The 16,649-nt window shown below is 40.6% G+C and overlaps 2 protein-coding genes across 2 annotated transcripts in view; one reads left to right on the top strand and one right to left on the bottom strand.

The window, feature by feature from the left end:
* The window catches only part of LOC309585156 (ras GTPase-activating-like protein IQGAP2), a gene marked incomplete at both ends in the record, with an annotated part of 114,906 nt that overhangs the window by 81,807 nt on the left and 16,450 nt on the right, over positions 1-16,649 (top strand). The window contains 9 exon segments of the mRNA XM_082301688.1: positions 5,217-5,307; positions 9,705-9,866; positions 11,078-11,155; positions 12,110-12,174; positions 14,975-15,058; positions 15,742-15,813; positions 15,965-16,007; positions 16,010-16,033; positions 16,330-16,538. Of these exon segments, the coding sequence (XP_082157814.1) occupies positions 5,217-5,307; positions 9,705-9,866; positions 11,078-11,155; positions 12,110-12,174; positions 14,975-15,058; positions 15,742-15,813; positions 15,965-16,007; positions 16,010-16,033; positions 16,330-16,538 (828 nt within the window).
* Positions 242-3,094, bottom strand: LOC309584824 (proteinase-activated receptor 3-like; the record flags this gene model as incomplete). The annotated part of the gene is made up of 2 exons (XM_082301122.1): positions 242-1,329; positions 3,037-3,094. The coding sequence occupies 2 exons, from the start codon at positions 3,092-3,094 to the stop codon at positions 242-244; spliced, it is 1,146 nt and encodes a 381-aa protein (XP_082157248.1).

The following is a 16,649-nucleotide window of genomic DNA, read 5'->3' on the forward strand; positions in this document are numbered from 1 at the left end:
AGAAATGGAGGTGCAGAGCTACTTACCTGAATCTAGGCACACAGGTGTTGCAATACATGTAATAAAATTATAGAGCTGGAGAAGTGTATTTCTGGAGATATTCCTTGTGTGGGAGGAGGTAAATTTAACTGAGATTGTGTTTTCTGACATGTTTTACTTGAAGTATAAATGTCACGCCTGAGATTTGTTGCTGTCTGGGTTAATACTATACAAAATCATAATTCCAGTAATAGAAATAAATTCATCTTTCCCTGGATATTTTAACCATTGTTAGATAAATATTGGATTGGCTTCTAATTTTTGACATCAGAAAATAAAGGAAGGGATCAAGACAACTGTTTAGGCTGCTAAGACATAAAGCAATTAGATAAAAAGAATACAACCCATCTGTATTGTAATAGTAATAGTTGATGTGATGGATAATAAGGATAATATTGCTCGGCACAAAGCAAATAGCAAAGATGGTAAGAATCAAAAGACTGACTTTTACATACCAGAACCATTCATGAGTCTTGAGTGTTCGTATAATTGAGACATAGCAGAACACGATAGTTGCAAGTGGTATCAAAAACCCGAATACCGCTAAGGACACATAGTAGTAGAACTGGAAGGAAGATATGGTTTCACAGGCGCTGTGCACGTCGTGGCAGGTGTAAATGTCCAGTTGCTTCACATAATAGCTTTGCTGCATGATGCCAAGCGGGAGCATGTACAAGAAGACGATGGCCCACACAGCAGCGCAGGCGGCGATGGCATTGGCGCGCTTTGGGAGGCCCTTGTAGGTGAAGGGGTGAACGATGGCCATGTAGCGGCTGACGCTGATGCACGTGAGCAACAGAATGGAGCAGTACATGTTGCCGTAAAACACTGCCGTGGCCATTCGACACATGGTTTCCCCAAATATCCAGTTGTTCCCATTGATGTGGTAGGCTATTTTGAAGGGCAGCATGATGCAGAAGAGCAAGTCTGAAACAGCCAAGTTTGTGTAGAGGACGGCAGTGCACACAGAGCGGATCCTGAAGAGTAGCATCCACAAAATGATGGCATTAGATGGTACACCCAATAAAACTGCACTGAGGTAGACAGCAGGTATTAGCTTGGTGCTCAGAGAGCTGGTCAGGTACTCTAGAGTGGTGTTGTTCACTTCTGTTAGAGTGGAGTCATTCGACTTTTTTGAAGTGCATTTGTTTTCTCTGATATGGATGGTTGTTGTCTCCCCTTCTATAGCATAAGGGGGGATGTAATCATAGTCTCTTGCTGAAATTCCACGAAAAGTTTTGATAAGAGACACTGTTTTAATTGCAGACCCATTCAGTGAAAATTCTGAAGCTTAGAAATAAAACAGAGTTAAAATTGTTAAAAAGGACAAACTACTGTATTAACATTATAACTCACCTTCAGGAACACAGAAGTATAACCATCTCCATGTGAAAAGCAATAGAAGTTTAAAAGATTTGGTGACATTCTGCTTTGGGTGTTCATATCAAATGTACGGACAACAGTCTTCATTTACCATTTCATACGCACTTGAAAATTCATCATTAATGTAGTATTAGCTCATCTTTCTGCATTTTGTGTGTTTTCAGTAATCTTTGGTGAAAAATATCAGACACTTCTGTAATGCTTATGACCAGTGGAGGGTTTTTTCCAGTAGTAGGAATGTTGGTCATTCATAATATAAGCAGTCTTGGTTTAGGCTTGATCAGAATGTCCAAAGCAAACACTGTTACTGTCCTTTTCACTTCATGTATGAAATGCATGACTGCAAAAGATGCAAAAAGCCCTATCTAGTCTAACACAGACTAAAGCTTTCAAATTAGAAAACTGAAATTACACTTGTTTTCTTTGGTCTCACATGTGAAATTGTTATTCTTCAGCTTCTGACTAAAGCAAACCAGATCTTTTCAGCTTCTCATACCTGAGCAAGGGCAGTGTCTTGAGAACTGAAAGCAAATGCTTGGGCAGGTATTAGGTGTAATTTACTGGGAAGTGAATAAAACTTTCCAAGCAGCAGGAAAACATTCCATGAGAAAATATTGCCAGCATGTGGGCAAAACCAGTAATATCACTTCTATTAATGCCTGTTCCTGAATCTTTAGTAGAGAAATTTGTAGAGACATTGACATTTCCACATGAAGCACAAATGTTTTCAAAATGCTTTTTGAAGCCATGTGTTGTAAGATAAATTTTGCGCAGTAAGCAGCTGTGTAAGTATTTGTGTCAGTTTAGTTTTCTTGGCTGCATTTAATGCAAAATTCCGTACTGTAAAGCCTAGAGCATGCACCATGAAACTGGAATTCAGAAGCAAACTGAAATATGGATGAAAATGTTTGGACTTTTTTTACCTTTCCATATTTGAATAAAATATGGAAAACAGTTTTATTAATGCTTACTGGTGGATTTACAGTAGAATGTTTTAAAATAATAATTAGTATAATTAGTAGACTGCATCATTTTTAGTGGTTTTTTGATGGTTACTCTAGAAAACTAGTTTTAACCACTCTTTAAAAGTCATATGTGTGCCTGCATGGGCAGGTGTGTGTGTGTGCGTGTGTTTATTTATTTATTTATTTATTAAAAAAATATTTATGTATACCAGCTTTCAAAATGAGCTTGGTTTGAAAACAGTTCTAATTCTAGAAAAGAAAAAAACCAGGTTTGTTATTTGATCATTTCCTTTAGTTATTTTTATCACAATAGTCATCTGAGCATTTCCTTCTAATAACACCATCTGTGAAGTTGTAACACAAGACTCTACAGGTTTAAAATTATCATATAATTACAAAAATACTAGATAAATTATGTGTCTTCAGTAAGTGCAGAAAGTTCCCCTAAATTCTTTACAGAAAATGACTGGGAGAGGTAAGGTGTCACTGAAATGAAAAAATAAAAATCTGCTTAAAAGGAGACATCCTAGAGTAGTTTTCTGTAGTGATGCTTGTACAACTTTTAGTTTGCAGCTGGTAAAGAAATTCCATTGTCAAAAGCCCGTATTATTTACTAAAATATGGAATGGATACAGAAAGGAAGACTCACCTGTAGTGCAAAGACTGGCTGTAAGAGAGAGCAGTCCAGTGAAAAACAGTATCTTCATTGTAGTGTGTGAAATCCAGCTAGCTGAATGATAGTGCTGCGCTAGTTCATCTCGAGAGGTCTTTTGTGGGGGCTTTTTCCCTTCTGTAAGGGACTAAAGAATGATTGATCTGTCCTCCAGAAGCATCCTGTAAGCATGAGGTTTATGGTAAGGAGCTAATTTGTTCTTTGTCTGCTACAGCAAGAGGGTGTGACGTATCCAAATATGCACACGACTCAGTTTCAGCCTCAGCCCAACACAGAGATAAAATTGCTTTACAGCAGCAATTTAACTCCTAATTTACCACAAGCCTGAAGCTGATGTGCAGGGTTCTGCTGAAATTAATACATACAGATATTTGGAGTAAAAAGGTGTTTTCTGGAAAAATCAATCCTCAAGGGTCTCATTCAGAGACCAAAATGTCAATGGCTGAACTCTGTAACCTTCTCCAGGAAAAAGCCAGGCTTGGAGAAGAGTGTGATGATCTCAGTTTAACAAAAGGCGAAGATGGAGAGAAGCCACACATACAAACATGCCTTAGGAAAACTGCATTCTGCTTTGCCTTTTGCCTCCCTACCCACTGTAAGCTGTCTGGCTCCTTCGATCCAGCTACTGCCTCCACTCAGATGGTTTCCACCCCTCCACAGCCTGCAGCTTCTAAAACCTTTCCCCTATTTTCATTTGCTGTTTTGTTGATCCCTTCCTTTTTCTCTGCCTGGCTTTTTTTTTTTTCTTTCCCTTTTTTTCCCCCCTTCATTGCCAAATAACAACAGGTTTTTTCAGCAAGCAAAACTAGCCCAAGTCTTGGTCTGGCTTCCAGGCTAGTTGTGAGGCTCAGCATAAACTGTACGTGGCTTCAGAGCAGTATTTGTGTCTGTTCTTGTATTTAATGTGTAAAATCTGGATACCAGATGAGGAATTCTTTTCAGTTTCTCAATGCTTTTCTCAAAATTCAGTGGCAGTTTGGAAATTTATTACACATTCTCTCAAATGCTAACTCTTAACTCTCACTTGGTAGAAAAACAAGCAGTGTGTGTCCACTGTCCTGTGATTGTCTGACAACACTTCATGTTATTTATGTATTCTGCTACCTTATTTACATAGATGATGCAAAGAAGAGCATGTCTTTAGGGTTTTTTTACCCTGTTTTCTCTTTGTACTTTCTGTGGATATCAGATTTATTAGATCTTTGGCCTGAGATTCAGTGCTTAACCAGGGATACTCATTGCAAAGTTGCTTATTTGTCCCCACTCTTTTAGCTTGAATGTGTTTCTAGCAAGTTTTTTTTTCCTGAAATATTTGTGTCTATATTATCCTAGAACAATGTCAATCAATACATTACAGCCTCTCTCATCATTAGTCTGTTATAGGCCTGGCACTCCTATTTCCTCTTTAGCATGAATTTCCCCCCCACCTACTGGATTAGATTTTAAATATTACTTTAACCCTGTTTTATCTGCTGAAGTGCTGGTATCACCAGTGAGCCTGGGCAGTAGGGTCGGTTAGCAGGGATGTTGAGCCCACTTTACTGCACCTTCTATTTTAACTGGGGTTTAATGTCATGCACTTTTAGCCTGTAAGAAGAGAGATCCCTACTCTGCTGCTTAATTACAGAAATACTTGCACAAGCTAAGTCATCATTACTAAACCTGAGCTGTGTTGTTATGTCAGTTTTCACTGTTATTTTCTAATGTAACATGTACTTAGATATATACAAGGATCCTTTCCAAATAAGGGTTTTGAAAGAAAGCCAACTTCCTGCAGTCTTCTGCTACTCTCTCCTACTGTCACAGTGCTGCCTGATAATGTGGGATTTTATGTGACTCAGACTATTTTGCTGACATATCATGGAAATAAAAATGTTTCAATTTTTACTGATCTTTAGTAGGATGAATTCTATGCCAGCAGTGTCAGCAAATTCTCCTGTTCTTTTACACATCAAAACTTTCAGAGCTTTGTATCTGAACGGGATCTTTTCCAAGTTACCAAATAGTATATGAGTGTGTTTCATTCCGATTTTAAACAGTCAAATTGGTTTTAGTGTTCAATGGCTTTGCAGAGATTGTATATTGGAGCTGTATCAGTATATTGAGACAACTCTTGTTATTCTGTTTCTTCAAGCTTTTTACTGTCCTTTTTCCAGGAATCTCAAGATGAATCAGCGCTTCTCTGGCTGGACGAAATACAAAGAGGAATCAATGACAGAAATAACAACATAAAAGAAGCAGAAATCTGTAAGCATTAACCTGCATCTGCAATGCTCTTGTGTTTCTTGGTCATGGGAAACTAGAATGGGTAATTTATTTTTTCCACTTCAGGGAAGGTAGAAGCCCTTCAAATACATGAGAAGAAATTAAATGCATGTTCTTTGTCATACTAAAATTGAGATGACTTAAAACTATAGGAGTGGTGTTAGTTCTATCTAAAGTGGTAATCTTTAAGGCATGGCTAATAATTCAGTGGATTTGGTTATACAGGTTAACATCATGACCAATCTTTCTAATGTCAGTGTATCTTCATGTGGCTCCCAAAATATATGAATGAGAAGGGATATGCTGTTCAGGAGCTTGTTTTGCTATATATATAAGACTAAAATCTTTATGCATGTTGTAAGAGCATATTTTTAGGTTTACAATTTTGCTTATTCATATTTCTTTTTATTGTCTTTTATGAAGTGCTAACAAACAAAAATCAGAAACATACTAACTTTTAAAGCAGTGTAAAAAGAAGGCTAGGTCCTTCTGAAACGTATCTGCTCTTCCAGTCTGTAAGGAAGAGGAAATCTGTAGGAAAAATGCTGAGGCTTAATCTGTCAGAGTGTTGTGTACTGAATGCACTCAATGCCTTTTGTCAAGGCTTGGGCTGAATATAATAATTTTAGAAAAAATATTCATAACACGTAATAAACTTTGGCAAGTAATGTAGAAGCAAGCACAGATGGGTGTATGGGGTACATTGCAGAGCACAGTGGTGTGCCTGCCTGTTCCAGGGCCAGCAGAGCCCAGACAAGGCACTGGGTATTGGTCAGTCTTCTGCTCCACTTGGCTTTGAGTGAGTCAGTGTCACCTTCTCTTGCACCTTTGGAGCTAGTGAATGCAAGTGCTGGAGTCAGTGCATTCCTGGAGTGCTGTGCTCAGCCATCCCTGGTGCAACGCGACTGCTGTGAGACCACAGGCACATCAGGAGTTAGTGCTTGGGAAGCTGTGGGTGGAAGAGCTGCCCGTTACGAATAGCTAGCCCTGCCACAGGATCATTGCATTTTGTGCTACTATTACTTTAGAATTGATCTACACAATTAATACAGTCTTCACGTAAGAAGGCAGATACACTGAAGATTGCTGAAGTATTTTTGTAGGTCACACATCCAGAGAAAACATTTGGTTTGGGTTTTCTGAGATAGGGTCAGATACACACACACTGTCTTAACCAAGCTCTTGTGCTGAGGAGTGCTAATACCTTCTTTTGTGGAAAAACACCTTCTTTTGTGGAAAAACACCTTCTTTTGTGGAAAAACCTGCTTCCCATGCATGCGACCCAGAGCCATGAGGAAGCATCTGAGCACAGAGAAGGGAAGGAAATGCGCAGCTTGTAAATGGATTTGAGTTAAACTTAAAGAGCAACTTGAAAACACCCTCATTTGTGTTCACTGGTGTAAAAGCATTAAGAATATGTATCATAAGCAGCCTGCAGAAGTTAGAACAGCATTATCCATATAGCAATACCATATGATGTTGCTATTGGTAAACCACTGCTCTATCCGCTACCTAGTTGTAGTAAAATCTTCTAATATAATCTGTGTTGGTAATAAATGCACAGCTTTTCACAATCAAGGATGCTCAGTGGAACTGTTTTAACATGTCACTTTCAGGAAAACAATACTAATCTCCTCTATGCTGCCCTCTGGGTTGAAAGGAAGCATTGTCAGCACAGCACATTCTTAAAGAGCTCTAAGGTTTTGCAGCTAAAACCTGAGATTTAACATTTCCCCATGGCACAGAACCTGATACTTCCTATAATCAACACATCCTGTCTCAGGAAGTTTGCATGTTGTGTTCACGTAGTCTAAATTTAAAGTTCAGCTTGATCGCAACTTGGAAAGGAACTTCTATTTCATCTATCACAGAGGCACTATTTTTGAAAGGCAAACAACTCCAAAACTTTTGCAAGGTAGTTAAAGATGTATTTTTCAGTTAAAAAAGTGGCTTTGAGATTGCTGCAGTAATGGCAATAAAATAAGCAGTAAAATAAGAGAAGGTACTGGCAGCAGTACTGAAACAGTCTTGATCACTTCCAAACTAACTTTTATGCCTTATATAAATACTAAATGGTGCAGTATTAAAATTTTAAAAGGCTTTTATAGTTTTCCCTGTCAGTAAAGGACTCTGTATCTTGTACCTTTATTGAGGAAGAAGTGTTCAGTGCACTTCCTAACACATTGTGGTGCTTGCTGTGTGTTTTGTATCACTTTGCTTCACTTGAATGAGTTCAACCATTGTACTCCTTATCTAAGTGGAGAACAAAAAAAGATTGGCCAAGTATCAGCTGTATAGCCTTCAGGAACAGATTTGAACACTGACTTTGGTATTGCACAGGGAGAGCCTGTCAAAGCAGGAAGTCTGTCTGTCCTGAGAGAGTCCGAGTTATAGGAAAAAGCTGATCTTTGGCCTTGTTGAGAGTTCAGGCTTATCACACCAGCCAACTGCAGCTTTGTATATCACAGCTGTTTAAAGGGAGGATGGGTGTGGAAAAGAGCCCTTTACAGTGTTGATCTGGTACTGGCATCCCAACTGCTAGAGAAACAGACTGGAGCTGACAATTTTCTGGTAGTTGGGGATGGCTAATCCCCAGTTATCTTATGATTTTCCAGGGTCCATATGGCCTTTCTCTAGAGCAACAGCCACAGTATTAACTGCTAGCACTTAAAATTAAAGGAATAATTTCTGCTGAGTTGAGTTTTTTCCCTGATAAACATTTTTCTTATATTTTCCTTCAAAAATACAGGCATAATTAATCTAAAGATGAGGAAAAGCCAGTTGACAGTGGACCTACATAAACAAATCTTAGCTTAAATTGTGTTTTGTCTTTGTAAAAACATCTTCCAGCACCCTTAACTATATGATGAAACAGAGGAAGGAAAGCATTCAAATCCTGCTGAACAGAGTTGATGAGGCACATTGGGACTGTGTAAGAGTCTGGAGCCAGCAGCAGCCAGCTGTAATGTGTGGCTTCACAGTTTTTCCTGCTTCCTTGCTGCTGAGGCCAGGTGCCTGGATATCACAGTGCCACAGCAATGGTGGAAAGACATCTCCAGTACACATGTGCTGGGCAGAGGTCTGTTTCAAAGCACAGAAAACTAGCAGGATGCTGTCTGATAGAAATCCAGATGGTGGTGGTGTGGTATTGTGCATCTGCTTTGTTACTCAGTTGGCTGACAATGTATTTTTGGTTGATCTGTAACTGCCTAGCCAAAGCTACCCATTCCACTTTAGTCAAACTAACAACAAAGAAAAACTGTTTCTAGTAGTGAAATCCCTTTCTGCTTGCTCAGTGTCATGGAGTCACTTCTGTACATGGGCTTCTGATATTGGATGCATTTTGGGTCAGCTCTCTGTGTGCAGGGACCTCCTTTATACTGATGTGGATAGACACAAGATTGGGGAAAGTGTTTGGTGCTGCAGCATGAGGTGCAGCTCTGGGGTGCAAAAGTAGACAAATTCCCTCAAGCCAGGGTATAATGTGGATGTTCTAACTCTATTCACTTGTTCCTCTATGCGTGATCTTGAATTTAGAGGTAAAAGAACTCCTTTAAAGACCAGAGCAGCCATTTCTAAAGCAGCCTAAACATGTAGTGAGTAAGGTACTGTTGAAGTGGTGTGTGCTTCCACTTATGTGCTGCCAGGTGTGGTGGAATCTGTTCCTTTGGTGATGGTGGGATCTGTTGAGGAAGTCCTGAATTAGAGTATGGGTAACACCAGATAACATCAAAGTTTGCGCATGCTTCACAGCATCATCTCTCAGGGTGCTTTTATGTGCCCTGGAAACAAAAGCTGCCTCTCTGGCGAATTCAAGGGCATGAATTTGCTTTAAACAAGTTCCTGAGGAGGGTGAGTTCAAGGGTTGCTTCAGGATGCTGACTAGGTTGCTGCAAGAATTTACTCAGGGCAATCAGTTTTCATTCCCATTTTGTACAGTAAAAGTGAATGCTAATGTTCACAGCTTGTAACCAAATTACTTCATGTACCTCTAGAAGGCTCCCAAGTGATCAGCAGATGATGGCCTGTTAGGGCAGGCTGAGTGTGGGGGTACTTGCCATCCTCAGTGCCTGCCCTGACCTGGTGTGTCACTTGACGGGGAGCAGCTATGCCCTCAGACTGCTCTCGGTTGTGCTGTGGCTGCATCCCAGCCTGGGTGGAGCACACACTTTCTACCTAACATGCTTGCTGTTCTCCAAAATACTTGTCCTTACAAGCATGAAGGAAGCTGAAAATGGGCAAAGCACTGAATGGCTGTGTATGGCATGCTGTCTGTGTTTGCCAGTGTTAGAAGTACATTTTCAAAGTTTCTGGAGGCTAGAGTTATGGATACCTAGAGTATAAGACACTTCATTTTCTATGTTATTATTTTACCCTAGTGGCTGTTGGAATATCAATGCTTAACAAGAGCTTGGAGAAGGGTGATTCACAGCCAATACTGATGATACTGCAGTCAAAGTTTGGATTACGAGTCATTCCTGAATGTGCTGAAGCCTACTTCAGGAACCTCTCAGAAGCCAAAAACATGAAAACTACGGAAGGTAAAACCTGCCTGAACAGGACAGTTCCACATGTCCATATCACTGAAGCAACCAGAAAGCTAGAACAAGAAGCTTACCTAAAATCACTGTAAATTGAGGAAGATAGCTGCTGGTTTAAAATCTTTTGAGAAATGTTATATTTTTCCAGGTGCTTTTTATATGACATTGAACTGTTGTGCGCATAATGCAAATCACAGTACATGCTGAGAAACAAGTCTAGTGATTTCCAGAGTCTAGCTGAGACCTTCTAGAATGTCAGACCTGCCTCTGGGTGAATTTAGGGCAGCTTCTCTGTGACTGTCAATAGACTAGTCCATTCTCTCAGAAAACCGTCTTACTCTCTGATAATTTTTTTTCATATTAGCAGATTCAGAGATGCACACATCAGTCTTACAGATTACTGTCAAAGACCAAGCCAGTACCTGACAGTGTTCACAGCCCAGTTATGGTCCCTGTGCATTGCCAGAGCAACAGTTACCAGCAAAAGCTGGGGCTAGAATCTGCTCTTAGCAAGATGATGGGGTGTTTTGTCATGTTAGAGCTGCAAAAGCTGGTCACAGCTAACGGCAGCCAAGGTTAATAGTTAACAGACAGCTAACAGTTAAAAAAATATTACTGTCAAGGTAGTACCTGTTCTTACAGTAGATGGGCATGTTTCACTTTGCAACATGAGCATTTTGAGGGCCTTGCTAACTTTATCTTGGGGCCTTTTGTCCATGAGGAAATGAGGTTTTTCCTGCCTGTCAGGATGCAGACTGGTTTACCAAAGCAATAAACAAGAAAATGATGTGGATATAGGAAATGTCCTGTGTGAGGTATGAGTCAGTAAGTCCAGCATTTGGGCAGAAGACAAGAAAAATATTTTTTATAAACACAGTCTGTTTCACTTATGAGTGATGATGTAAGACAGAGCATGCACTGTTTCAGGAGCACTAACTTGGCACATTAGGGTTTGCAGAGGCTAGCAGTGGATCTGTACCAACCTCATAGCTGTTGCACTAACCTTATAGCCATTTTGTTCTAGAGGAATGACCCTCATCCACCCAGCAGGGTATTTTGAAAATCCTTACTACAAAAAGGCCCAAGATACAGAGATTTTGCATGTCAAATGGCTTCACAGCAAGTACAGGGAGGGGAAATGAGTAGAGAGAGCTGTAATGTATCAGTGAAACAGGACAAAAATGTGTGCTAATGGTATGAACTGCTTTTAGGGTCTAGTGAAAGTCCATGGATTAAAATTGTAATGAAAGCCATGTACGATTACTATTACAATGTGGAAACTGAGGAAGGTACCTGTGTTGTCCCCGAAGGAGTTCTACCAAAAATGTCGTGGTTAACTGGTGAAGAAATCCAGGTAGGTGGCTAAAACATTTGCTTTTATTGCAAAAGCACCATAAACATTTGAGAGCACATGAGACATGGCAATCTCAAGAGGCTGTGGTGGGTGACACTGAAGGTCACTTTATCAGTTATCTGCTTCTGACAAGGGCAGCAACTTAAGTCTAAGCAGACAGTAATAGCATAGCCTCCTGTCTAGTGTCTGGCAGTGATTTAGGGATTTCCTTACTGGAAGTTACAGCATTTCTTTTAAGGACTATCAACAGACCCAGTGGAGGAAAGTCTGATTTCTTCCATATCCTTTTATATTTTATAGGAATTTACATTGATGTATAACAAATAATTTTATTACGTATTTAGGAGCAAGTGGAACCACCATTTTCTGTTTAAATCTAATCCTCTGACAGCATTCTTGTATTTCCAGCTTCAAGAGGATGGGTGTGCTATTTGAGCTCCCTTACTGTAGAGGTTTTGCACAAGTGTGAAATAGAACAAAGCAGATCACACAAGCCTCTGAGTAATTTGTTCTTCTATTATTCTGAGGCAGCTCATCGAAGTTACAGGCTTACTCCTCTACACAAACAAAAGTCAGTGTAAGTCCCTTTGAAATTCTTAATGCAGCAGTACTTGAGTGTGCTTCTCAGCAGAGAACTCACTGATTCAGTTAGTATTTCTAGATGTCTGAGTTGTACAAGACACTTGTAGGTGTTAGGAAAGCAGAACCCTGCTAATATATAAAAGAATACTCTCTTAAAACAGCATATTCACTTGAATAACTGAAGCTTGAAAGTAGCTCAGTTACCCTTCCTATATGGTTCAGCAGTAACAAAGTAGCTCTTTCTTCTTACTGATTAAAATCTAGAGGCAAATCAGAGGGATTTTGTTAGGGTGAACATAAAGTGCAGAGATGGAGAGAACACAGTCCAAAGCCTATCTTCAAAACCAGGAGCGATCTGCCATCAAAATACAGGTATTGTTCTAGAACAAGAAGGTAATGTGGCTTGGGCAGCTTTTTGCATGTAATGGGTGACGTGACTGATTACTACCACTGATAAAATTCTCAAGCAGGTCTGCCTCCTTGTTTTCCTTAGCAGCAGTTTAAAATTCTACATCTGCAAATATGTGCTTTCATATAGCAAATATCCAATTTAAAAAGAATGGATCGTATCCACCTCTAGTGTAAGTTAATTGGGAAAAGCTCGTACACAGCCCTGGCTTTGTTCTGACGTGCTCAGATTTTTTGTGGTGTGCGTAGCTATGCACAGTACAAGACCAGAAGATATTTGTTAAGCATCGAAGCAAAAATTCCTTGGCAAAGCATGACTTACGAAACACATTCCTTTCTAGACTCTCCCTAGTTGAAAGTAGTTTGTTTCTGTTCCATGAAGTTACAGCTGGACAGGGAGTGGCAGCTGCCATGGTGTTCTCTGGCAGTATTTCTTGGATATTTCCAGTTCACTGTACTCCAAAAGGTGTACAAAGGAAACGTTCTGCTGAGTGTGCAAACACTGACAGAGGCATGCATACTGGTTTTAAGTGGTGAGATAGCCAGCTCCTATTAGGAGCAATTTATTCCACTACCCACTCACAAAAAAAAAAAGAAAAAAATACATGTGATTTTTTTAATCTACAGTAGCTATATCTAATGATTCATTATGACAAATAGCTTTACCGCTAGTCATTATTGGGATTGACTTTTCATTTTCCAGCATGGTGCCTGAGCCCAGTAAAGAATTGTACTTTGAGAAATTCAAAGTCTGTGTGAATAGGTTCAAAATATGGAGAAATGTAGGTAAATAAAGTTCTTCTGTTTTCTTTCTATTGGCATTAAAGTAGAAATTACTTGTGGAAAGACAATAAGTAGAGGACAGGGCTGGTGTCACGGTCTGGATAGAGATGACAGGCAAAAGCAGCAGTAAAAGTGTCTGTTATGCCTGTTGCTGGGTTTCTTGACAAGTGTTTGTTTCTGAGCTAGCAAACAGAGTCAACTGAGGGAATTGGGAGGTTGTCATCTGTGGTACAAGATGATCCTGAGTGGCTCTGGAAGATTAGAAACTTGGAAAAGAGGCCAGGGCAAGAACAATGTGGGTCCAGCTAGGTAAGGGATAGCTTTTGGATGCAACAGAGTGACAGAATGTGTAGGGCTGGTAGGGACTACAGCAGGTCATCTGGTCCAACCTCATTTTTCAAGCAGGGTCATCCCAAAGCACATGGAACAGGATTGCATCCAGATGGTTCTGGAATATCCCCAAAGGCTCCACAACCTCTCTGGTCAATCTGTTTCTGTGCTTGGTCACCCACCCATAAAGAAGTTCTTCCCCCATATTCAGGTGGAATTTCATGTGCATCAGTTTCTGCCCATTGCATCTTGTCCTATTGCTCAGCACCACTGAGAAGAGCCTGGTCCATCCTCTTGATACCCTCCCTTCAGGTACTGATAGACATTGATGAGGTCCCCTCTCAGTCTTCTCTTCTTAAGGCTGAGTAAATCCAGCTCCCTCAGCCTTTCCTTGTAAGGGAGATGTTCCAGTCCCTTCATCATCTTTGTAGCCTCTGCTGGACCCATTCCAGGAGTTCCATGTCTCTCTTGTTCTGAGGAGCCCAGAACTGGACACAGCTCTCCAGGTGAGGCCTCACCAGGGCTGAGTACAGGGGCAGGATCGCCTTCCATGACCTGCTGGCAATGCCCTTCCTAATGCCCCCCAGGATACCATTGGCCTCCTTGGCTACCAGGACACTCTGCTGGCTCATGGACAGCTTGGTGTCCACCAGGACCCGCAGGTCCTTCTCTGCAGAGCTGCCCCCCAGCAGGTCAGCCCCAGCCTGTGCTGGTGCCTGGGCTTGTTCCTCCCCAGGTGCAGGACCTGGCATTTGCCTTTGCTGAATTTCAGATGGTTCTTCTCTGCCCATCTCTCCATCCTGTCAAGGTCCTTCTGAAGGGCTGCAGAGCACGCCTGGGTATGTTGGCCATTCCTACCAACTCTGTGTCCTTGGTGAACTTGCTGAGGAGGCATCTGCCCCTTCATCCAAGTCATGGATGTACAAGTTGAACGGTTAAGCATTGAACCTTGGGAGACACCACTAGGGACAGGCCTGCAACCAGACCCTGTGCCACTGATTTTGACCCTCTGGGATCTGTTGTTCAGCCATTTCTTGACCCACCTCACTGTCCACTCATCCAGCCCACATCCCTGAATTTGTCCATGAGGATGTTGTGAGAGACAGTGTTGAAATCCCTGCTGAAGTCAAGTAGACAATATCCACTGCTTTCCCCTCATCCATCTAAGCAATTGTTTCATTGTAGAAGGCAATCAGGTTGGTCAAACACTACTGTAAAGAACCCATACTGATTATTCCTGATCATCATCATGTTATCCATGTGGATAGAGATGGTTTCCAGATTGAGGCACTCCATCACTGTTCCAGGGATGGGAGGTGAGGCCGAGTAATGGGCAAGAGCTGGAAGTCACTTATGTGGGATGAAGCCAGTGACTGGGATGCCAAGTATGTGGGTGGATTGCTGATAAGAGTAATGATGACTTCAGAAGAGTGAAGGAAATAGCATTGGACAAAAAAGTGTGCTGAGATTGGTCAAAATTAACATGAAATGTATTAGGACACCTTAAAAATACAGAGGCAAGCTTAGTTATCTCTTTATCTCAATGGCAGTTTTTTTCAACAAGATAAACAATTATTTTAGTGTGTTACATAGATTTAATAAATATTTGTTTCTTATTAGGGATAATGGTTTCCTGCCTTCTCTAAAATAGGCTTTCTGGAAAGGATTCAAACAAAGGAAAAGCTATGTTGACAGATTAAATGTGTTTCGAGGCAATGTTGCTGCTATTGTTAAGGTAAGAACCCCCCAAGTATGTTTAATCCCTTGACATAGTCTATCACCACCTGGGAATCAGAGACTAGGAGCACAAGTTGGAGGGTTTCCAGAAATCTGCATGGCATTGGAAGTTGTTTAATTGATAGCTTAAGCAAATTGCTTCTTGAAAGCTGTGTTTGACTTGGAACAGGCTTTGCAGAATTTGAGGGGCTCTTGACAGAGATTTCCTTACATTCCCCTTTTCAATACTAAACTAGAACACATTTGGGGATGACAGTGTATTACTTCCTTAAAAGCTGTCAAATGTCTCTCTGAAAAGCGCTCACTGTTCTGAGATGCTAATGGGACTGTTATATCACGATTAGATTGTAGATCACGGATGGAATATTGTGACAGAATCTCCTGTTTTTGAGGGATACTGGTTTAGAATTGAGTCCTGAGACCTGAAGGTAGAAATTATTTCCAAAGATAATGCTACACACAGATGGTAGAAACTTGAACTTAGCTTGATTAAGTGATTTAGTGCGAACTCGTTTATCTGGTCACTGTCCAGTAGGAGCCTGGTAGTACAGTCATCTGTACTACATGCACACAAGAACAGCATGCTTGCAGAAGTAGACATTCAAAAGTAAATGTAGAACACATACACAAAAGTTTGAGCAGTGTCCCTTAAGTTTTTTAAAAATTTCATTTAATTTTCAGATTCAGTCATGGGTCAAAATGTGGCTAGTGAGGAGAGCTTACAGGAAACGTCTGCAATACTTCAAGGATCATATAAGTAATTTTTTTCCATTTTGAACATGAAGCATTGAAGTAGGGTAGTATGCAGGAGCAGTTTTGGGAAACAGAAAAGAGGGTGCAAGTTTTGCAGTATGTCTCTGAGCAGAAGTGTGTCATAACTAGATCCTTTTGCCTAACCTTTCAGAATGACCAAATTGTGAAGATACAAGCATTTCTTAGAGCAAACAAGGCAGGGAGGACTACAGAACACTAAGTAAGTAGTAACAGTTGCATGTTGTATGTTTGGGGACAAGTATGTTACAGTGTTTAGTCGTTTTATTTTATAAGTTTCACATGGGAATTCTCAGTCCCTTATTTAACTTCAAAAGAGGGTGCAAGTGTTTGTAAAACAACTGTTCTATAGATGAAACCATTTTGCATAGCTGTACTTTTAAAGCATGACAAAAATATTGGTAACTGGCATAAACTTCAAATTTTCTGCTTAGTGATCAGTTTCCTGAGGGCTTTCGGTATTACGTCAACTAACAGGCCTGTTTTCTTCAATTGTAGTTGGTGCTGAAAATCCACCCTTGACTGTTCTGTGCAAATTTGCCTACCTCTTGGACCAAAGTGACTTAGACTTTCAAGAAGAACTGGAAGTAACAAGGTTAAGGGAAGAAGTGGTTACAAAAATTCGATCCAATCAACAGCTGGAGAAGGATTTGAACTTAATGGATATAAAGATTGGATTGCTGGTGAAAAACAGAATCACTCTTCAGGTCAGCAGGCTCTGTTCAGGCCCCCTTGGTAGTATGCACTGAGCACTTGCCCATGTTGAGGGAACTGAGGGTTACACAATCACAGCTGAGGCTGGAAGGATCTTGGAGATC

Source organism: Coloeus monedula, assembly GCF_965178545.1.
Source record: "Coloeus monedula genome assembly, chromosome: Z".
In the NCBI taxonomy this organism is placed as follows: domain Eukaryota; kingdom Metazoa; phylum Chordata; class Aves; order Passeriformes; family Corvidae; genus Coloeus; species Coloeus monedula.